This window comes from Numida meleagris, chromosome 1 (assembly GCF_002078875.1).
Source record: "Numida meleagris isolate 19003 breed g44 Domestic line chromosome 1, NumMel1.0, whole genome shotgun sequence".
NCBI classification, from domain to species: Eukaryota; Metazoa; Chordata; class Aves; order Galliformes; family Numididae; genus Numida; species Numida meleagris.
In genome coordinates, this window is record NC_034409.1 from 94,349,597 (window position 1) to 94,374,121 (window position 24,525).

Here is a 24,525-nt window from a genome sequence, read left to right on the forward strand (position 1 = left end):
ATTATTTAGCACAAGTGAAGGGGAACTTTCTCAACAATCTGTACAAATGAACCTGCTCTTCCACAAGATAAATTCTGAATTAAAGATAGTAAGTGCTTTGTTCTAGATCACAATATGTGGAAGATGTTGAGATGGATCACATTTTGTATACAATCAATCAAGTTAATAATTAGGTCCATTCTCCTTATCTATTTTCAATTTTTGATGAACCTGAGGGATATTCTCGGAGCTGGATGCCTGAGGCACTGCAGATACTTCAGTGTTTAATTAGGATTCCCAGTGCTGCTGTGTTTTTTCTTAGGTTGTCAGTTACCCGTCTCACAGGAGTTAAAGTTACTGTTTATATGACTTCTCAGATTTGGCCATTTAATTGATTCCCAGTTCATCATCTACTTAATTTACTCTTTCCTCTTCACATGTGGAAATACTGGTACAGGATGACAGCTATCTTGTCCAGTGGCAATACTTAAACTCCAAGTCTTCAACTATTGAAATAAAATCATAGTAATTGCAGGGGGGCTTTATGCATTTTTGTAATTATCATCTGTAACTTTCAACCAGTGGGTTGAAATGACTGAATGAAAAAACAGAAAAGGCAGTAAATATAATATATTGAAACATCTGCATTCAGTATGTTTATTGTCAAACACCTCAACATTTAAATGGTTATGCAGTGTAGCGTATTGCTTGATTCACTACAGTATTTGTCATCAGCACCTTTTAAAAGACGTGATCCAGTCGATGAAGCACCCCATGATTTCTTTCTGCATTAATGGATTATAAGCATGCAGGTGTTACACCTGCTAGCTTGTATTGCTGAATGTAATGGAGAATGACACTTTTTCTGGAGAAAGTAGCTATTAACCTTCAGTATATATTTAGATGCCATTTTTGTGTTTCTGTATTAAAAAAACTATCAATCAAAAACATTGCTCTTTGGAGAGAATACATTTTAAAACATCTTAAAGGTTACTGTAATTGAAGCAGTACATTTTGTTAACATTTAAAAGGTGTGATCAAGATTTCAAATCTCTGGGGATGCTGTTGCTATTTCATAGATCTAACACTGTATTTAACTTAGCTGTTTATGCATTGGATTGGTGCTTAAAGAATCTTTCTCTGTTTTTTGATTGTGGTGACCCCCAGTGATCTTTACTGGTGTCATCAGCCAGGCAGTGCTAATAATGTTAATTCTAAATTACATAACTTTATAATGTGTTCTTTCAGGAACTTAATGCCATACCCCTCCCTGATGCCATTAATCTGTTGTCACTGTTACAGCAGAATGTGGTACCGGATTCAGTAAAATACTTACTGGATTTACATGTTCAATGAAAAATAAGGAAATTTTCTTTGCCTGAAATTCTGCTTTACTATATTAGGCACGTGGAATGAAAATTTCTTGGACTTCTCTTCCAGTAATTATTGAAATAATTCTACATGCAGCATTCAGTCTTTAATTCATGCATTAATTTATTTTCATTTATTCAAGTTTATATTGTTGTTTACTTCTCATACTTCTTCCAAATAAAATTTGAATTATTGGTAGCACTCATTGTGAGATTCAGATTGCACATAATGATGTAGCTTATAGGTACAAGGCTGTATTTCCTACTTTACTGGGAGCTGAAAAAAATTGTTAGGTATTTTAAAACAGCTCAGTACTGGAGGAACAGTAATTTTGGATCTCTCTGTCTTGAGGGCAAAGAGATGCTGTTATCTCCATTAGAAAGATTCTGGGCGATGTTATCAGCACTAATGGATATAAATACATTTGAATGCTAAGCAAAAAAATACCACTTCATCTTAAAATACTTTTATTTATTCAGGCTTCAAGGGAGCAAGGTTTACTAAAGGACAGTTCAAAGCAGAGCATGACAACGCTGTATGAAAGCATTACCTTGAATCTGTTGTCATAGATGCATGGCTGAAGACTCAAAATGGATCAGTACTGTCATAATGTTAAGTGATGATCATCACTTATGATCAGTCTCTTTAGTACGAGCAGTCTCTTATATCTGGAAACCTATTCAGTGTGAATTCTCTACTCGAATCAGGGAAGTCCTGTCTCATAGGAAGGGCTGGCTGTGTGAGAGAGTTCAACTGTGAGATGCAGTATTTCAGTAGTTTTGAAGTTCAGAGGAGGCTTAAAGGAGATTAGAGATCTAGATAGTGAACTGATTGCTATCTGCTTGCCTTCAGAAGGCTCTTTAGTCCAAGTGACAAAGGTGTAACAAGATCCAATAGCTGAGGTCAAAACACTTCAAGGTACGAATCAGATGGGAACAGAAGATGATGAAAGAACTGGCCAGGCTGTGAAAGGAAGTGACTCCATACCTGTCAGAGTCTTTATAATAAAGTGTAGACATCTTTAAAAACAATCAATACCGTAGTGCTAGATGCAATTACTATGTAAAATTATTGTCTGTATTATGTGAGTGTAAGATGATCGTAATAGTGATTTCTGACTATAGATGTGCATCTACTATTCATTTTAGCGGCTGTGCAATGGGGATAAAATCAAGGGACTACTATCTGTTTTTAAAGTCTACAGAAGGGAAAATACTTTATTTTTCTTTTTTTTCTGCAAAAAAAAAAAACTTTGGCTTTTAACTTTGCATAACTACATGGAAACTTCTAGGGAATTGTCTTCAGAAAATAATATTTTTAACTTCTAAATGATGAAGTTTTCTTGCTAACATTCATATAGAATTTAATAGGGCCTAAAATATGCTTTGGTAACACATTGGTCTTAAATCTGAACATGTGTAGTTTATATTATCTTTTAACTGAGGTGCCATAACACTTTCCTATTACTGGAATGAATGTATTAAAACTGATATTCTGATGTCAGTATAAATTTCATGCCAGCAAAATCTTCAGAAAAAAATCAGTATAGTTCAGGCTAATGCTTAAGTTACTTGAGGTCTGGTTATTTTCTGAAGCAATGCAAGGAGTGATTGTTTCTTCTACTGATTTCACTTTTACATTCTTTTTCCCCATTTTTGAGGCACAAGCTACCATACAAAGAAACATTTAAATGATCTTCGCGCTAAAAGAGTGATAACTGTTGGCAACCCTTTCTTTATCTTTTTGTGAGAAACATTGGCTCACTGATCTCTGATCACTTGTCCAACAACCAGCCTGGTGGGGTAGCATAGTTTGGCAGTAGCAATGCAGGAGAGTTAGCAGAAAGCACATCTGGATGGTGTCCAGTAGAATAATAAGAGTGGATTAAGGTTGTCTTAATCTGATATGTAACTGCACCCCAAGCATCTGCATTTCCCTCTCTTCCTGTATTCACCAGGTGACCATGTCTGTAATAACTTGGTTGATTAGGAATGCTACATGTATTTAGATGCATTTCTTTGAACTGTGACCAGTATGAAGTGTCTAACCAGTCTGACTAGTATAGGCCTGTAATAAAATTTTTCAGATTTTCTTATCTGAAGTTCTTAAATTATACCTCTGTTAAGGGGTACGTGTCCTGAGTATAAAATGGAAATTAGCATATTGCTTAGAAATGCATTTTTTCACTTACTGTCTAGAGCATTCTGGTTGGTTTCTTTTCTTGAGTTTTGTCATGTTTTTCTTCACTGTCTTTAGACTAGATCACAGTTATCTAATGATAAAATTTAACAATAGTCTTCATTAAATACCTACACCGTGTATATGCAAAACAACAATCAACCTGGCAGTGAGCTTCAGACTTGTCAAGTGGATCATTTTTCTGTGCAGATCAAGTCAAGATTATGTACTAGATATATGGGTATGCTTCTTACTGAGGTCCATTACAAGAGGAGAAAATATACCATTGGTGTTTGGGTAAATCCCCCTATACATACAGCTTCCTCTCGTGATATCCATAGGTGCCTGGTGACCAAGGTGTGAAGAAAATAGCCAGTGCTGTAGGAGAACAATGACCATCTGTGTGCTGGCAGCATGGTTTGGAACTTGTGTTAATAGTTGTACAGGTATTAGTGAGTAGTAGTGTAAGTGACACCTGGCTGTATTTAAATACAAAGAAAATAGATGCATTTCTTACCTTGCGTTTGTACAGTTTCCATTCCTAATGCTGACAACTTCAAACCATTTCTTTAAAGTAGAACCCTGAACCCCTGCTGTTTCACCCAGTAATGACTCCCTACTCTTTTTCATAGACGCCAAAGAAAAAACTTAAGAACATTGGATACTGCATTTTGAAAAGCACTGTTTATGGTTTATACTAAAAGTAATGCCTCTACTGATGTTGCTTGTCAGTAAAAATCTGTCCTCAAGTGATTGCTAGTTCCTTTCTGCTCTGGAAAGGATCCTCTAGGGAAAGTGTAATTGCTTTATTGATTGAATAGTACAAGGTTTTAAATAGCTGTATGAATAGTTGACTTTTATGTGGAGTTACAAAAGTTTCTCTTCAGCCTGATTAATTCAGCAAGCAGAGCATGAAAGTGTTTCTGCACAATCACAGAAATTCAGAGTTCACACGGCAAGATCACCAAGTTGTTCAGTTTTGCAAGGCTCATTGCATTGTCCTAGCTGTACAGTGGTAATACTTACGATCACAATTTGCTATATCATAAAAAAAAAAAAATCAGAAAACTTTACCCACAATGTCAGAAATGTGGGGTTTTGTATATGAAGATTTTACATTAAATTGGAAAAACAAAACCACAACCTTATTTATCTGCTTTCAATCCAATTACATGAGGAAAAAGATGTATATGGTGAAATTTGGCCCTTTGGTGACTGAAAGCATATACTGTACTGGATTACAAAGTACACTTTTTAGTATATCTTCAAAAGGAAATATATTCTCAATTTACAGTGAGCTTGACTATGAAGAGAAAAAATAATTTCTTTTCAGAAGGTGAGTAAAATTTATAACTTTATGTAAGATTGCCAAGGCCTGAGAAAAAAATAATAATCACATTAAAAAAAAAAACACACAAAAAACAGAGAAAATATCTACTTTACAGCTGCAAAAATAACTGTCTGTGGAGTAATCTCTAGTAGATTACATTTTGTTAGCATTTCTTTATATAATGTTGGAGCCAAAAAAAAATCATAGTTAAGTGGAAAAAAAAACCATATTTCAATATATATATGGCCTGGACCTTTGATGTTCTCCTAAGGCATTCTTTTATGTGTTGGTTAATTTGTGAATGGTATTCCTTTACAGACAAGGTACTATGGTTGTAAACCTGATCTAAGAAAAACAAGTGTAGAAATTACTGAAGTAATTTGTTTTTGTTATGCAAGTACTGGACTCCTTTGTTGCTTCAAAGGTGCTAAAAGCCATCTGAGGAGCTATCTGATAGGCTTTCCTTTGAGATTTATGAGGTCTCTCAGACTTGAAAAGCACTATGGTTCCTTAAGATCTCTTGATTATTTAAAAAAAATAAAAAACATACGGGCACTTATTTTTTATATTTCTCTTAACTTCATCTGGGTGATGCAATCTTCAATAATAATAAGTTTCTTACTCATGGTCAAACCAACCCTTTTATTGTGTTGGAATAAAACTGTTGTGTAGCAAATAAACTTTCTTGCACTTCTGTGTGTAGTTACTGGGAACTGGATATATGGTATTAAGTAACTTGGTACAATTTCAGTTTCAATTTCTTTTATGTTTTTTAGTTTGGAGATGTGAAAAAAGAAGTCCCTTTCTGAAATATATTTCATCTAAATGTAACCTGGATCAATTTTTTTGTTGAAAATATCATCAGTTTTTCCTAGTCCATAGAAAGAAAGTATCCATGTTACTTGCTTTTTTAGGGAGAGATGTTTTGTTCTTAAGTGGAGCATGCTTCCTCACTTTTCTGTATACCAAACAAGACCTTCATCTTGTTTGTTTGTTTTGAGTATTTGCTTGAAATGAAGTTTCTAGACTAGATCTATTTGAGACAACATAACGTGTTCATCAAAAAGCATGGAGGTCCCTTGCAACCTACTTTTTTTCTATAACTTCTTCATTAAATCCTAACATTCTCTTGTATTGCTTATACAAGAGAGTATTAATACTACTTGTATTAAAGTGGTGGAGCTATGGTATCCCTGACTACCCTCTTGAAGTGTAGTATAATATTGTATTATATTTATATTGTATTATTGTATTATGTGGTATAATATTCTGTATTTATTGCTTTTGGTTCCCATTTACATTTCTGTTATCAGTCTTGAATTTTCCTGTGGTATATTTTGTTGTGATTAATCAAGCTGTACACATACATTATATCCACAGAATAATGGGGTATCAGAACATAAGGGAGACATATTTGAGGAAAAAAAAGAATTAAAAGAATTAAAATAGTTCTCCTGACAGCAGTATTTGCCAAAAATCTCCCAAAGCAGAGTCAAAGAACTATAAGTCCTTTGTGTTCCCCAGTTTCATTTTAGATTATGCAGCACTGCAGAAAGTAGGTGTGAGATTTCCCTCTGTTCCAAGTTAAGGGACCCATTGGCCCTCAGACCCTTTTACAGGATCTAAATGGCACGGAAGACCTTTCAGAGAGGAACAGTTTGATGACAAGGCCATACCTCTAACTCTGTAAGCACACCAACATTCCTTAGCATCTAACAGTAAGTCATACCTAGTTTATGTCTTAGTTTCAGCTGGGATGGAATTGTTTTCTTCGGAATGTCTGGTATGATGCTATGTTTTGGTTCTAGGAGGAAAACAGTGTTTATAGCTTCTGCTAAGCAGTTTTGTGTAGAACCAAGGCCATTCCCAGGAAAGGATCCAAGGAGCTGGGGGAGGACAGAATTAGGACAGCTGACTTAAACTGGCCAGAGGGATATTCCATATCATATAACATCATTTGGAAGGAGTTTTGAAGGGGGTGGGACTTCATCTTGCTCTCTTCCAGTCACCAAGGAGGTAGCTGGGCATCCCATGGTGAGCAACTGCCTGTGCATCACTTGTTTTATACTTTTATATATATATATATGAATATGTATTGGTATTTATGTATGTGTGTAGATAGTCATAACTATCATCATCTTCCTTTATCTTAGTAATTAGTTTGATCTCAACTCATAAATTGTGCTTTATTATTATTATTATTATTTTCTCTTCCATCCCATTGTGAAGGCGATGAAAAACTGTGTGGTACTGAGCCACCTGCTCGGTTAAACCACAACAGCTTAGGAGCAGCATTTACAACCAAGCCACTCTTTAGTAATGTATGCCCAGATGTCTGTGGTCAATGGCTCAGGGGACATATTCTTTGCTGCAGATTCTTTGCACTGTTCAGTGTTAACAAAAAATTGTTGTGGGTAGCAAGAGTGACTGATAGCTTTGTCAAAATACTAAGAGTCTTTTGGTACTAATGTACTTTTTTCTTACTCTGTCCTTTGTTCAGTGTGGATGAAGTAACAGCAGTGGAGAGGTCTAGACTGTTATATTTTCTATAATTTGAGTCATTTATTTTTAGATTAAACCCGTTGTCACTTAGTTGGCAAGGCTTAGGAATGCCATTATTCGATTAAGCTGGGTCTTGGTGTAATGGTCTGATGAACGCAATATGATTTCTCTTCCTCTCCTACAAAGAAAAATAATCATGCAGATATTGAGAATATTCATAGTAAATGAGTGTATGGAGCTAGAGTTGCCTAAATGTAGCCAAATGAGAAGAAAGAACAAATTTTAGTAATGAAGCTAAAATAAAAAATGTCTCCCCCTATTAAAAGATTGAGTTCTTCCAAATGAAGGATGTGGTCCTGGATCAGACTGAAGGATGACTCCCATGTATCAGGAAAGAATTACTGTTTTGTTTTGTTCTGTTTTCTTTTCTTTTCTCTCAAAATGACAGAAGCCAAATTGTAAAGACTAGTTTGGCTAAGGCTGCACAAATGTTAGTCCACTTATTGTGTCACCTAAGCACTAGAAAGTAACTAGGATGTTCAGTGAGCCATAAATTTAGGGTACAGTTTGTATGGCCAGTGGCTAGTCTTTAACCCTAAACCTTTGAATAACTGTCTAACTGAGCAGAAGACATTTTGTCTTCTTCAGCTGTGATAGGAATCCCATGCTTACATGTGGGGCAGAAAGTATGTCACGTAAAAGTGAGGCAGCTGTTCCCTGCAGGCAGGCAGTCTTATGTCTGTGCCAGCCTTTTTCCTCTGTCAGTGGCAGTTGTATGTGGGTTTTCTCTGTTACAGTTTGGAAGTACTAGAGACAATCCTCGGATGCTAGATGAAATTCATGAACTGAGTTCTTCATTAAAATAAATAAAAATGACAACAGGGAGCACTGAGAGGCAAAAACAAAACATTTTGCTGTTCAGTTGGTATACTGCTGGGTAATTTTTTTACTTTATTTTCTTCATTCTTTCAGTTCTGCGGGATGACTTCAGACAAAATCCATCAGATGTAATGGTAGCTGTGGGTGAACCTGCTGTGATGGAATGTCAGCCCCCAAGAGGTCACCCAGAACCCACTATATCATGGAAAAAAGATGGGACTCCTCTAGATGACAAAGATGAGAGAATTACAGTAAGTATAAGAAGGGTATTGCATGAAGAACTCGATGGGTAAAATCAGCTTATCTAAAACTATTAGTCTCTTGAGCATGTGGGCATCCAGCCATGTTGTACTTTCCAGACTTCATCCTTCCTTGCCTAAAAGGCAAAGTTAGTTTGCATTCAGCTTGGAATGCATTCCCTAGTCTCTCATACTACTTCATTGTACATTATGCATTTGTTTGTTAAAAAGGACCGTGCAAAACTTGGGTTCTGCACTTCCTTAGAGAAATTGTAAGCTTGAGAATATGAAATTCATTATGTTTTTCACTGTCCTATCATTTTCTTTTTTATCCACTTACAAATTTCTGCAACCTATATCTGCCTTCTTTAGCAGGAAAGAGGAAGTGCTAGGTGAGAATTCTTTTGAAAAGAATCTGTGCAGAAGAGTTGTATGTTTGTCTTAGAAAGGATAAGAAAGCTTTGGGGATATTTCTTTACAGAGATGATGTTATCTCAAATTAAGCTATTTTCCCAATGAAGATGTTCTTGTGTTCATTTGTAGCTGTAGCTTGCTAAATACAATGTACAGTCATTCAAGATTAGGTAAAAAGCAGCTTCTCAAATCACAAAATTCACACTCAATTTTTGCTAAGTAAAACAATAAGCTAATGAGCAGAAGTGGCTCACCGAAATGATAAGGAAAAGCTGAGTTCAGAAGTCATTTGTATGCTGGCAACTTGGTGATCCAAAACATCTTTCCATATGGTAAGAAACTCTGTTGTGTGAATTTACATACCGTCTAGGATCCTGTTGGTACTTAAGGATTATTAGTATAAAACAAGATCAGAGGCATATACAATTTATATACCCCAATGATATGATCAAATGAGGGAAGTTTTTAATGGAAGAACACTTGAACACTAGCAACCTAAGTAAAAAATTAGCTTTGTTGGAAATTTAAATTGCCTGTTGCTTTGTTTGCTTTTTGCAACCAAGACAAAGGTCAGGCATTCTGTACTTCTGGCGTATGCATACATTTAAATTTTTAAGTGCCCTATAGAACCTATACTGATTGCTGGCTATTAATGTAATTCCTCCAATCATGGTTAAAAAGAACTTGCAATTTCCTTTTCAAATTTCCTTCCTCCTGTGACAAGTCGATTGATCTGTGATAAGGAGAAGATTTCAGTGCTGCTTTTTCTTCAGGAAATGCTTTCTAAAGTCACATTTTCTATTGCTATAGTCTCTTGAAGGAATTTCAGGTGTTCCCTATTCAGTACATCCCCTTTGTTATACATTAAAACTGCTCTTCTTCCAGCTGTCAGAACAAAGACATACCCAGAACAAAGGCAGCTGTCACTGATTGGCAACACCACCTGTATTTATTAAAACTGTGCTTACGGTAGAATAAAGCCCCTCATTTTTGGTTTTGTTTTCTGGTTATTTTATAAAATATTCACCTACCTAGTATTCATTCACCAAGACGTTTTCTGGAGTTGTGTTGTGTTAGCAGTTTCTGCTTCCAAAAACCAAACAAATGAAAATGAGATTTGATGTAGGTGTAGAAATACACATTTCACATACTGAAATGAGTGTTTGTGTTCAGAGGTGTAAAATAACAGTGCTAAGACATCTAATTCAGCTGCATTATTTTATGTCCTATTTGCCTGGCAATTTCTTAAAGAGCACTTTGAATATCATGGCTGCTTTCACTCACAGGCAGGAGAGTGAAGCTACATTGTAATGCAGATTTACACTGACTTACAGCTGTAGCAGGATCTTCCCAAGCGGATAAATGTGCATTCAGCTGTACGTCTCAGCAGCTTTGGTGTGACCATCTGTATTACCTTGCAAGTGACTGGGAGACAAGGGGAGAATGGGACCTGGAATAGAGAATGTGCTAAAGGACAGATGGGCAGAAAGTATTAATTTTGAAAACTGACTGACTTAGTATTACTCTATTCCTCTTTACTTAGTTCCTTTGAATTATTTCCATTTGTGTTTAAAAACAGAAACATACAGAATTAAAGCAGTATAAGAACTGAAGTAAGAATGAATTTGTTGGATTTTGGGTAGAATTCATTTTTATAGGAGGTGGATCTACCTTGTTTTTTTTTTGTTTTTTTTTTTTTTCAAAATGATTTTCATTTAAATGCATATATTTAAAGTTAACACCAGTATTAATTAAAATTTATGCTAAAGTTCTCCATGACATCAGTGAGAATAAATTTCAGGTGATATGGCTTGAAGTCATTACCTTCCTCTTTTTTAAGCCATTAAATTACCAGATCAGGAAATGTCAAAATGTGTTTTGGTGTTCAATATATATGTAATGACGGTGGGCATACAATCAATGAAAATACTTATTGTGGCTCCACTTTTAAAGGATTTCTAGCTGCTTTCATTCTTAAAGGTTTGTTGATTCTTGACTCAATGCCAATTTAAGAGGTGTGTAGAGCTGTTTAAAGCATTTTGTATTAACACATTTTTGTCTGAAAAGGGATTTAAAATAAACATTAAGATTATACTTTTTTAGGTATAGAGGGTGATGTTTGGCACCTCTTTTCTGATTCATATCTGTACTTTCTTCAAAAATGTGTCCATGCAGCAACCTTTCTTTTAACATAGGGAAGCTTTCCTCCTCATCTAAATGACAGCGTTCATCTTTGCATCAGTAGATCTGAGCTTTACAGACTGAATGTTAAGGGTGCAGGAGAAACAGAGGTGGTAGATAGGTTCCTTAGAGATCTTGAAGCTAGAGATTTAGATAAATAGCAGTTAAATAAGATCCAAGTTAAGGCACAGCTTCCTTTGGAATGCAATAAAAAGAAAATATTATTTTGTCCTAGCGGGGTTAAGGAAATTGATATGTTTATGTAGGTGAGATAATAAAAATCAAAGTGCTCTTTGCGTATTTCTGGTCCATTTGTAGGGCAAGTAAATGTGCTATGAAAAGAAATAAATTTATATGTCTTTCAGGTTATAAGCAGTAGTGAGTGGAACAATTATGAAGTGAAAGTAAGGGTCTGGGCACAGCTATCTGTGTTAGCCTGTAGAAAGAGACATTATCTTGGAGCGCAGCTCTCCCAGTACTGCTCACTTTTACTTCCAGTTGGGCTCAGTAGAGGCTGTTCATTTTATACATGTCCATGGAGTGAATTTGATGAAGAATCATCATCCAAAATTTGTTTTTCTTTGCTCTTGAATATGTTATCTATAAGCAGCTTTCTCAATGCAGTGTAGGTAAACACTATTTTTCTTACATGTATCTTTTATACTGCAGTATGAAAGCATATGCTTGATATAGCTAATGCCTCTACATAGATTGCGAAAGAAGCAGGAATGACAGTCTTGCGTGTGAAGCAACTGCTTATCTTTAACTTAATTTGTTGAACTGAAAAACAATTATCACGAGGCCAGAGCAGAATTAGTGAGATTCTGTTCTCATCAAGGTAATCTTTCTCTTGGGAGCATTGTGGAATCAAAATCTCTCCTACAGCTGATAGCCAAAAGAGAATGCTCCAGTGAATTCCATTAAATATCTTAAATTACTCATTGTGAACAATTTAAAAATAAGATGTGATTTCTCAATTTTAAGATATTTCATCGGTACTAGGAGCTGGAGCTGAGGTATTGTGGAAAGAGAGAATGCAAGGTCTTGACTACAAATAATGTAGAAGGGAACCCTCTGAGCTGAGAAACTTCCTCAGCCTGTTTCTAACCCTTACTGTTGCTCATGCATTTGGAATTGTTGTCTTGACAGATCAAATTCATATTGAATTCCCTGAAGCAAAGATCTAGGCCAGGGCCAGAAGCGGGCTTACTCCAGCAGTCTAGCCAGCTTCTTTACATGGCAGCCCAGTTTCATTAGTACATAGTCACGTGTTTCAGGCACTTACCTTGGAGCTGAAAGCTATGAGTTTGCATTGCCTTCGGTTAAGGAGGAAGTGGAGTTGATCTTCTAATTTCTGCTGACTTTCTAATCGCAGGGTTTGGTCTTTCCCACTGTGTTTTGTCTAGATAGAGTTGGCAGGAGCATCAGTGGCCATGAGTAATGACTCATTTGGGCATTCACAGATATTGCACTGACTAATGGTTACTTGTAAGCCTGTGAGTACCCCTAGCGTGCCTCTGTTCCCTTTTTAGCCTTCCTATTGTACCCAAAAGCCTCTCACTATTCAAATGGTGTCCTCATTGCTTTCCTGCTATACACCACTAAAATGAAATTCTCACCTCATTCCCCATCTGTTTCCTCCATCTCACAACCAGCTCTTGTATTTACCTAGCCTTTCCCTCCCACCTGTCTAGCCACACTGGCATCTGATAACGCTAGCCAGTTAGATGGCTAACTGCTTGCATCAAGGTAATAATTTTGATGTCAGATAAGCAAAACATCTTGCCTCTACACTGGAATGTAAAGGGACTCTTCCTTGGCTTTGCTGTTAATGTAAATTGCTGGTGTATGTGATTTGTCATGAGTGTAGCATTGTCTGCCTGTATGAGATTTGCTCAGAGCCTCTCTTAAGGAGCTTCACTGCAGTTGTCTTTACGAATCTGAATGCAGCTGCCTGTGTACAAAATGCTGACATCAATAATCTAACCAAGATGGTGGGGGCCTTTGAGCATGTCTTTAGGCAAGACGTGGCAATAATTACAGACTCTGCAAAGCATTCGAAGAGGAGGTTGTGGTTCTCCCATCTAGACAAGGGAGCCTTCTTGGTTCTCAGTCTCAATTTGTCTCCTATGTTATTAGCAATGTCTGCTTAATTAACTAAGCCTCAAAAAATCACAATGCAGTCAGAGGGCCTATAATTATCAATATTTTCCCAGTAGGAAAATGTGTTGCATAAGCTCCAGAACAAGTTGATGGTTGTGCCACAGTTGAAGGTCAGAGCTTCACAACTTCTTCTGTTCTTGTTACATGACCAGTAGTAGCCCATGCTTCAGAAAGCTTCCTAACTGTTCATGTGTTGAAGGGTGGTGGGAGAAGAGAGCTATGTATAATGAAAATGAAATTTTAATAGCTAAAATCTTTTACATATACATGAAAAAGAATGCTGGTACCTAAAAAAGAAATCCTTTGTAATTGAATACAAAGAGCAAAGCTCTTGCAATGAAACTTTGGTTCAGCACTGTGATTGCAATTTCCCTCTCTTTCGTATTAACTCTTATATATCATTTATCCTGAATCATCCTCATTTGATTTTTGAAAGAAAAACCTTGCGAAGCCATTTATCTTTCCTTGTTCAAGATTCCTAGCTTTTAAGATCAAAGTTATTGGATGAATAATGCATGGAGATTTTCATTCCTTTTGTGTGTGCCTGTCTTATAACATCAACATTTTTGAATGACTTACGTTCTTATTTTAGATATGTTGTAACTTGAATTCTTGATTACTCTTTCTTACCCTGGCCCTTAAATAGTACATCCAAAATACAAAATATTCTCTTGCACAATGTTATTTTTAAACAAGTAAGTCAAGAAATTGTTTTCTGCAAAACATTTAAAAAAAAAAAAAAGAATGAAGCCTCTGATCATTTGCTGTGACAGGAAAACCTCTTTAAAAGTGCTGTCCACAGGAAAACTCTTTATTTATTTGGCCCATTTCTTTTGTTAGTGAATTGTCAAGAAGACTTGATTCATACTTCTTAGTGGAGACCCTTCACAACCTCTTCGAGCTTTAGCAAGTTTAAAACAAGATAGGCAATCTCAATGTGATCTCAGTCATAAAAAGAAGAAAGTAATGGAAGAAATTACTTTACATGTAATTTAAAAAAGAAAGGAGAAAGTATTGGAGGGAACAGTGGAAAAAGCAGAAATTAATTCCGTATTTATCCAAAGGGGCCTTTGCTTCTAAAGATAAACTGTAATGGGAAGAACTGCAAAGGAGAGGTGAATCAAGAAAAAGGAAACAAAACCTGATTGAATTTGTTACTGTGTGCTATGCAGGAATAACAATCTTAACTGCTTAAAACAGCTTTATTCCTGAAACAAATCATACTGTTATGGTGCCACTCTGAATTAATTCAAGATGTTCATCCTAATTTATTTTTTCTCCATTTCTCTTTTTTTTCTGGCCCCTCTCCTTTTCATTATTTTTTTTAATCTTGAGTCTTTAAACATCTTAGTCTCCCAAATTATATATTTTAGATATGTAGCAAAGGAATGTAAATTTATGTAGAAGATCTAATGCCTACTTTATAGGTTAACATAGTCTGTCCTGTGGAGAACTGCATGAAAGATCATGGCCTAGGCACACAGCACACAAAGCAGTGTGTGTAGGGGGAGCAGCAACTCACTCCAGTTAAGTGTTTTATTTCATTTTAATTGTTTTTCTTTTGGGAGGCAGATTAAAGGGCAGGCAGCAATTTCCTATTCCTTTCTAACCCGTGAGGGTTAGAAAGAGAATTGTATTTTTCTACTGCTTCCCAATATGTATTTGTTGCCTCCCAGCAATTTCCTTTTCTTTCCAGTACTTTTTCTTCATTCTATCTCTTGTTTTTACTTCCTGAGAGGGTTGGCTTCTACTCTACCTCTCTTTTTCCTTCTTCTGCTGATCTCTACAATGGTGGCTTCCTCAAGGATCAAGAGTAGTTTTTATTAATGATTTATATTTCTTCTTCTATTAATATTGCTTCCTCTGGCAACACAGTTGGAGCTGCTGTGAGTTAACTTGGCACCCAAAGGGGAAAAAAATGCGAAAGATTGTGAAAAAGAATTTGAAACCACATAGCTATCCCAGAGGATGATGAGAATATTTCTAAATCCTGCTTTTTCTTGCTCTTAATTTTTCCAGAATGTGACAATTGTTTTTCTGTGTTCATGCTTAAAGCCCTGTTCCAGGGTCCCTGTTGCTCTTGTTGGATTCTCTCTACTCTTCAATTTCTTTAACACTCACTAATCATTCAAAATATATCTTCTGGATAGTCTTCCTTGATTCCTGTTCTAACCTTGCCATATGTCATTCTGTTGTCCTCCTGCATTTTTATCAAGACAACTTTCTTGTCTTCCTCCTCGATTCTTTTTGCATGTTTGCTTTCACCCTCAATGTGTCTAAACGCCTGGAGTTTCCAAATCTGCACAACCACTCTTTCATTATGAAGACCAAGGTTTCTTCACAAGACACAATGGTGTCTTCTGCTACACAGCTACTTCTCAAGACTTTTTTTTTTTTTTATTATTGTTATTATCACTTGGATACCTGAAGTCTTTTCAGTGGTACACTTATCTTTATGAATAGCATTTGTTGCATCATTTTGAGTGTTCTGATGTGTTTTTTGACTGAGTCCAAAAAACATTGTTCTTCAGATGACCTGGAAGACTGTAAAAACCTGACTAATCCTAGTAGCCTGAGTACCACTCAGGGATGAATGACTTACTAACAAAGAAAGAAGATAAAATATTTTTAAAAAGAAACTCTTCTGTATTCCTTGTCCTCTTCCTCTATACTGTTTAGAGACTTACAATACTCCCATCTTATTTTGGACTGTCCTTTGAGATGAAAACTCTTTGTCTCCATCACATTCATGATAGTTTCCAACTCTGATCACAGCTGGTAATAGTGACAACTTGTATTTCTACAAGCACAGAAGCAAACATGGATTGAAAATCCCAACCTATTACAAGATTCTGTCCTCATAACATTTTGCAGGTTTGCCGTTTTAAAGAGCACAGCTATGCAGACTTTGTCAGGCAGATGTGAGCTCATTCAGTTCGCTCTTTGAATCGACCAGAAGCCATATGGCAGCGGTTAATGTGGCGCCGAGCCTGAGCTAATAAGCCCTGCTGAGAGACAGGCTAGATCACTCAGGCACGGTATTGTACTAATATGGCCACACAGCTTCTGTTGTGCTGAGACTAAGGGCAAAAGAACTTGCATTGGCTTGAGGACCCCACATGCCAAGCCAAAGCAAATGGCCTGAAAATGTGCACGTGGACGCTCTCTTACTTCTCTATAGCTCTTTACAGTCAACAGTCCCAAATACTTTTTTGGAGAACGAGCTGTGTTCTCCATTAGTGCAGTGTGTTTGCTGCGAGAAAACAATGAGAAAATAACAGCCAGTTAGTCTAAGGTGTTTTCAGTCATATTTAATGCCACAATTTGTTCTAATTGGCTTAAATGAGTAATTGCTGACCCTGAACCTTCAGTGCTTGTATGTTGAATAAAGTGTAGGACATGGTAAACCATGCATTGGTTTGCACTTATTGGAATATGTTTTAGAAGAATCTACACTGAAGAATCCAGAGGAGAGGTCTGAAGAACCAGATGCTGGGCATTGGAAGGGAATAATCAAAGCACTGTGTCTTTTCAGTAGGCGTCTCCAAAAGCAAATGTTGGTCTGTGGAAACAGTGGAAAGGGAGGGAGCAATAATATGCAGGGCAGAAGGGTGGCCAAGTATGTGCTGGGTATCATAGAGATGAGATTTGCATTTAGGACAAAACTGACCTCCTCTGATCCCAGAGGCATTCCTTATCATAGTATAATTTGCTGTGCAAGGATATGAAACTTAAGAGACTGTGTTCATGCGATCTGAAAATAGTGGAATTTAAACTCATCATAATTCAGTGTAAGGCTAAAGGGTTCACTATGATCATTAAGTTACTGGCATTTTAAATCACATTATTGCTGATTATATTGTCAGAATTTTTTTCGCTTTAGCTAAGGATATCTGTCCCTTCTGCTTTTCTTACAACTTTCAAAAATGTTCCTTTGCATCAGTGATGTACATTGAATCAGCTGTTTTATTTTTATTCTCACTGCTGAAAATGTTAGACATCAGGCACGCGTAACTATGATTTCCCTTGTTTCATCCTACAGTAATAAAAAGTACTCCTTTAATGGGAAGCAAGTATGTATTTTGCTGTACTCTATTTTACAATGATTTCTACTGAAAAATGTTATCTTGCCAATATTCTGTAGACATGAAGGAATTAGAAAACTCCTCAGTGAGTCAAAATGCAGATTTCTTTTGTTCCTAGTCATGAACTGATGACCTAGATAGTAAAAGAAAATAAATGCTGGCAGCAAATATGGTATGTGTTAGATATTTGAGTTTTGAGACTTCCACAGTCCTAGACATTAGACTATCAGAATTTTCTTGTAAAACAGCTTATTGAGAGTTTTGAACCTCTGGGATCATCTGAAATGATATAAATAGAGTCTGGGAAGCTTCTCCTCCTTAAAAAAAAATAATTAAAAAACAGGTGGTTGTTATCTCAGGCTAGGTTACTTGAGATATCCAGAGCATGTAGGACTTTATGGTTAGAACACTTAGGAGTGAAGGTGGTTTATGCTGAGAAAGTAAATCCTTTGTTTTGTTTGGCTTATATTCTAGTTGTGTCTCTTTTTTTTTATTTTGTAGGAAATGGGGTAAGGGAGATGAAGAAAGGATGTGGGAGGAAAATTATTTCTTCATTCATTTTATTCTCTTAATGAAAAAGAAACATTTTTGTTTGGTTAGGTTCTTTAAGCAGTCAGGAAAGGAGATTCTGTTTATATTATGCGCAGTAAAGATGAAGACTGGGTTTAGAAATTTAATTCTTCTCTCCTCCTCTTCTCATCAGCTGTATGGAAGTACTAAATGTAGTGGGGACTGATTCCTAATGATGTCAAAAACAGCGAGAAACAAAGCGATATTTGAAGTACCAGACATTTAGAGCCTTGTTTGAATGTGATACAACAGACACCAGGTCTCATGCTGGGAAGTGCGTATGCAGCGAACAGTCACAAAATGTACTCAAAAGAAAGTTCAGTCTATTGTTCATGGGACAGATCATCTCTACTATCAAATGTGAAAAAAAACCAGTAGAAAGTGTCTGTGTTCCCAGTTCTTTCATGCTGATTCCTGGACCTGTGAGCCTTTTCCTTTATTTTTTACTGTATTTATATTTACTTTATACTTGTGTGTGGAAATATTTCCTTTTGTATAGTGTGAAAGACCTTTAACAGCCAAGTATCCAACTGAACTCAATGCATTATTTGTGGTAAGTCTGTCTCAGTGAAGTGAATCAATCCAACTCCTGACTTTCAGTGTTTAAAAAACACTGAAACCCATTCGGTTTAGAGGGGGGAAAAGTACATTTTTGTTCCTGTAAGTCTCTAGCGGACCTTATAAATTTGATTGTTCTTGGCATTTTTGATACTCCTAGTTGCTTGCACACCACAGCAGCCACATGTTGTCACTTAAAGTCTAAATATCAGATAACTGCTAACTGAAACTTTATTGTATATCATGCCTTTTTTAAGAATTAGTTTTGTAAAATAAGAATGACACTAACTCTAGAAGCATGTTTAATAAAACCTCAACAATCTATGTGCTGAGTTTGCACATATTATGTTCTCATAATCAAAAGAAAAATGTAGAATAAAAATAGTAGACAAGAACAGTACCCACTTTTGGAGCCTTGAACAGATGTAAGTGATTAGAGCTTCTTGTTTGGTTTGCTTTGATTTTTTTGGTCTACTTTTTGAAAGGTCTGTCAACTTCATTTTTGCTTATTTCACTATGTTTGGATAGTTTTGCCTTACTGAATTTCCTGTGATGCTTCTGGTTAAATGGAAAGTATAGTCCAAATCTCAGCACTTCAAAAATAATAATTTTTCAGTTCTTGGGTTTCCTCAACCAAACAGAGTACTTCTCTCTCTCTGGGTAATAATATACTTACAATTACTTACTGCCAAGTTCAGATAGTGCAGCAGTGTGGGACTGACATACACTTTGCAGGGTATTATTCCAGACTCCTGTGTAATACTGTGAAGGTCAAAGCCAAACAAAAAAACCATAACTTTCTTTCCTTATCCAGCTAGAGAACAATTATTGCTAGTATGCATCCTGCATTTAGATCAGTGGTACAATTGATCTTGTTTTTTCTTCTCAAAGAATCATTATCCAGCAAGAACCTACTTGGCAAATAGCACAGAAAGATTGTTCTTTTTTTTTTAACATAGATGTGCAGGTGGTTAGTTGTACTTGAACCTAATTATTGTCCATTTTCCAAATGGTTATACCATTCAGAATGCTGAAGTTTTCAGAGAGAGAGATGATGACGTGATAGCTTGGGCTTCCCTCCCTTACCATGCTGACTGCAGATTCCACAGGTTATGCTCTGCCCATTCATTTAGAGTCGTTTGGCTCTCAAGGATACTTAAAGTCTGGTGTTCAGTTTGAACATTTCTCTTGGAGTAAGACCTGACACAAATCTGAAAGGAATAAGTTACCTGTTAGGAGTATGATGTTGTTACCTCACAGTCTGCAAGTACCCGATTGAAGCTATTTTACAGTTTGTGATAGGTATTCCAAATTCCAGGAATGAATGATTCTCTCTGTCAGGTCTGTATTTTGAATAAAGTTAAAGATAGGCTACTTCTATCATGAGACAATACATTCATTGCAACATTGTTTTTAAAAGAGAACTCAAATATTTTGCTACTGAGAAAAATTGTTGTACAGTAAGGGAAAGATTGCCTTGAGGTAGAAAGTCTGCAAGCTAAGCAAAGCAGATTGCTGTGCTGCTGGAATCTTCCTGTGAGATTCTGGGCAAGCTGTGAAATTATTCAGTACTTCTTGTTCAGCATTTCATGAGTTGTGAAACTGAATTCATTCATACATGTAAAGCAGGCTGACAGTATTACCACAAAGTTGTGTTGTACCACTTGGCCAAAGTGCAAAGCATTAACACATCCTAAATCATGAATAGATTTTTTTTGTAGGCAAAATATTAGAATAATATTCCTACTCACATACTCAAGCCATGGTACATGCATAGTGACTGCATGATACTTGCAGGATCTATCCCATATACAAATATTTTGAGATTTCCTTTTATTTTAAAGAAAACAATTATAAACCATTTGTGGTTTAACCCAGCAGCAGCTCAGCACCACACAGCTGTTTGCTCACCGCCTCCGGACCCTCCCTGCTTCCCAGCAGGATGGGGGAGAGAATCAAAAAAAACCCAAGAATTCGTGGGTTGGAAAAAAAAAAAAAGATTTAGTAAGATGGAAGAGGAAAAAGGATAATAGTAATGAAAATGTACATATGTATATATATATTTACAGTGATGCACAAACAATTACTCACCACTCACCAGCAGATGCTCAGACAGTCCCTGAGCAGTGGCTTCCTGCACAGCCAACTCCCCTTAGTTTTCCATGTTTTTTTTCACATGATATCATATGGTATGGAATATCCCTTTGGCCAGTTCAGGTCAGCTGTCCTGGTTCTGTTCTCTCCTTTTGTGTCAGCTCCTTTTGCCTCCCCTCAGGCCACCTCGCTGGCAGGACAGTATGAGAAGCTGAAAAACTGAAATGTCCTTGGTCCTTGGCTCTGTACAGCACTGCTCAGCAGCAACTTAAACGTCAATGTGTTATCAACATTATTTTTCTCCGAAAGCTAAAACATAGCATCATACCAGATGCTATGAAGGGAAAATCAACTCTGTCCCAGCTGAAGCCAGAGCACCACTCAAGTTGTGTGCTGAAGCATCAAAGTGACGTTGAAATTATTTTCCCTTTCATTCTGGATTCTCAAAAGTTTATTAGTGAACTAGGAATGTCTTTATAGTAAGTACTTTGCATGATTATAAGTCTTGGGAAATTTTCATTCACAAAGACAATGATTAGTATGTTTCATGAAAAATGCATTTGTACTCACAAGTACATTTCAGTGCATTACAGGAGGCAGTTCTTCATCTTTGTAACGGATACATACCTCAGACTGCAGTGTCGGTTTTACTATGCTGCCCTGTCAATGAGTGTCAAATTCACCTTGAAGGATCACCCCTAGGGATGCCAGCTGAACCTCTGACCCTTTTGTTTTGACTGTCACCAAGGTTAACACATCATTACAGCTTCTGATGTTTTAGATACCTGTTCATTTGGAGCCTTTTTCAATCTACACCATTTCAGACAACTTAAATGGAAGCCTCAGTGTCTCGTTGTTTTATAGGAATGTTGTGATGATTTTTGATGAATTATATTTCTTCCTAGTTTTGTGTAAAAATAGATGTGAAATTTATCAGTTTTTTTTTTATTAGAATAAGATCTACATAACCGCAAACAAAAAATAAGAAGATGAGGAAGCATCTTTCTAAATTGGAAAATGGGCAGATTCATACCTGAATTGTTGATTACAATACTAAACAGCTGCACTTTGCAAAAGAGCATGTGGTAGCAGGCCAAAGGACATCACTAAGAGTTGGTTATATATAAATGGGATATATTATTCTAGCTACTGTTGGGTTAGAAAGACACTTAGTTTATTTGGATCTGTCCTACCAATGTAGCACCTTGGATAATTAGTCTGTTATAATTAAAATGGGTTTTGATTTACCAACCCTAAAAATTATGTTTGCAAATACTGTTTATGGGATTGGTCTCTAGCCAAGAGAACTGTTTTACTAGAGAAGTCTGCTGATGGAGGTTTTACAACTTCATATTAAAATTCATTATTTTATTATATTTTGTCCTATAAATGCACTCCTAATGCAGTCCATTATTTTTGTCAAGACTGTCCACTGATAAACCAAATATACCATTAGATTGATGAGATTGACTTGTTGTTATGGTTACCAGTTTTGTATTCATGAAATAATAAATGCAAGAGGTACCAAATCAGTTTTATTTTCCTTCCTATTTTGTTTCAAATGACTTCCAAATATTCTCTCTGGAGAATTAACAGGAGGTAATGTTGAAAAGTTTTGTAAGGTAAAGGTGATCTGTTTATTCAGTGGAAAAAGCCAATGCAATTTCTGTTTCTGCTAATGAAGATTTTTTTTTTTAGTCTCAATAGCACATAGCCTGCTGGATCATGCCTTTGTATCCTTTATCCCTTAGTTATACCTACATACCTACATTATTCAGACCGTACATGATGTTATTTATATCATTTAAGCATTCACTTGAAAAGGTTGAGATTTTAATGGGGCAATGCTGTATCCTCTTCTGTCATTTCTCTCTGAACACAATCTTTTAAGTGGCAAGCCTTAAAGCACTTCTTCCTTTCAGTTAAAATTGTCATTTTCTTTCTCTTAGACTTGTCTGGAAACTTGTAATTGTCAGTGTAACAGCTACATTATCTCCAGTTAGGTGTGACGCCAGGGTTTTCACTTTGGAAGCTTTTGAACAGTACTTTGACAATGCCACAAGAGAGCTTTCTGAAAAGGAAAGTCATTGTTTATTTAACCACATGATCACACAGCTAAGGAAACAACACTTCAAACCAGTCTGATATCTACACGCCTATCTGACTACTTCAGCATTTAAAATTTATTTCTGATGGAACTCCACATGCAAACCTTCTTCCAAATTCTCTCTTTATAATAAGCACTTGCTCTTCCACTCCTCAAGGAACTGTGCAGGTCATTAAATCCCTTTTCCTGCTTTGATTTTCACCTCCTCTTATGTCTCAGGGGCAGAGTTTCTGCTTTGGGCTACAAACCTGTCAGTCTCAACGGAGGCCCAGTCCTCAGTTTCAAGGTGAACTTCTCCTAAGCATTTGTTGAAAAGTTACTATTAGGATCATAAACCTATACCTTTGTGTTGTTTCCAGGCAATCATGCTATGAAATTAGCTTGCTGTGTGAGCAGAATGAGCCTAGACCAAGACCTGGCTGATTTAATTGACAACTAGCTGAAGCTGAGCCAACAGTGTGCTCAGGTGGCCAAGAGGGCCAACAGCACCCTAGCTTGTATCAAAAAGCATCATCAGCAGAACTAGGGAAGGGATTTTCTCCCTGTAATTGGCCCTTGTGAGTCCACACCTAAAGTACTGTGTTCAGTTTCAGGCCCCTCACTACAAGAAAGACATTGAGATCCTGGAGTGTGTCTGAAAAAGTACAATGAAGCTGGTGAAGGGTATGGAATGCAGTTCTGACGGGGAGTGTCTGAGGGAACTGGGATTGTTTAGTCTGGAGAAGAGGAGGCTCAGGGGAAATGTTATCTGTCTCTACAACCACCTACGTGGAAGGAGGTGGTGGTGAGATGGGTGTCAGCCTCTTCACCCAGCTAACTAGTGATAGGATGAGAGGGAACGGCCTTAAGTTTTGCCAGGGGAGTTTCAGGTTGGATATTTGGAAAATTTTCTTCTCTGAAAGAGTAGTGAGGCCCTGGAACAGGCTGTTCAGAGAGGTGGTGGAGTCACCATCCCTGGAGATGTTTGAGAAACAGTAGATGAGGCACTGAAGGACTTAGTGGGCATGGTGGTGATGGCTTGATGGTTAGACTGGATGATCTAAAAGGTCTATGATTCTAACACATTATTAAAGGCAACTTTATATACAGCAAATATTGTATTTGAACATTCTATGTGTAGAACACACACATATCAGATTGGTCTTTGCAGAGATGTTTGAAACTGTCATTATTCTTATCTGTAGTACAGAATTTATGCCTTATTTCTTACAGGTCATGAAAAAAATCTCAGAATCTTAACAGTATTTTCCAGAATTTCAGTATTTAGTATTCCAAAATTTAAGGGCTATCTAAGCATTTTTTTTCTGAAATGCAGTGAAAATAAGCACATTATATTCCACCAAACATTTATTGCCAAACTTCGGGTCTGGGGAAAACATGTAGCATTTAATTTGAATTTTTTTTTTAAGATTTTATGACATTTTTGTCAAATCTGTACTAGCAAATGGAGCAGTTTGAAAGGGAAAGAGAATCATAAGAACCATTTTTTTTTTCTCTATATCAAACTTTTTTTAAAGCTCTGACTTTTTGTGGCACTACTGTCTTCTATTTTCAGTGGAGTTTGGCTATATTCTTTCTTCAAAAAACATTGTCTTAGGAAAAGACTGTATGAAGTACATGAAGTATGATATAAATAGTGTATGAAGCAAAGTATAATGCATAATTGATAACTCATTTAACTTTTGTTTTTATACTTATAATGCTTAGGGGTTTTTTAGAACTTTTTCACTTCATTTCTGAATTTTTTTTCTACATAGACTTTGAAAACCACATACCATTTAAAATGAAAAATGAATTTGCAAGGATAGCAAATAAGATTTCTCTCCCTTTTCTGAACATAAATAGGCAAAACCAGTGGATCTGTGTTAGAACATA

The 24,525-nt window shown here is 36.4% G+C and overlaps 1 protein-coding gene across 9 annotated transcripts in view; it reads left to right on the forward strand.

Moving 5' to 3' along the window:
- ROBO1 (roundabout guidance receptor 1) overlaps positions 1-24,525 on the forward strand; it is a 715,672-nt gene that overhangs the window by 591,192 nt on the left and 99,955 nt on the right. For all 9 annotated transcript variants that reach the window (XM_021403057.1, XM_021403047.1, XM_021403097.1 and 6 more), the window contains one exon: positions 8,333-8,490. In XM_021403057.1, the coding sequence (XP_021258732.1) occupies positions 8,333-8,490 (158 nt within the window). The remainder of the gene's footprint in view (positions 1-8,332; positions 8,491-24,525) is intronic.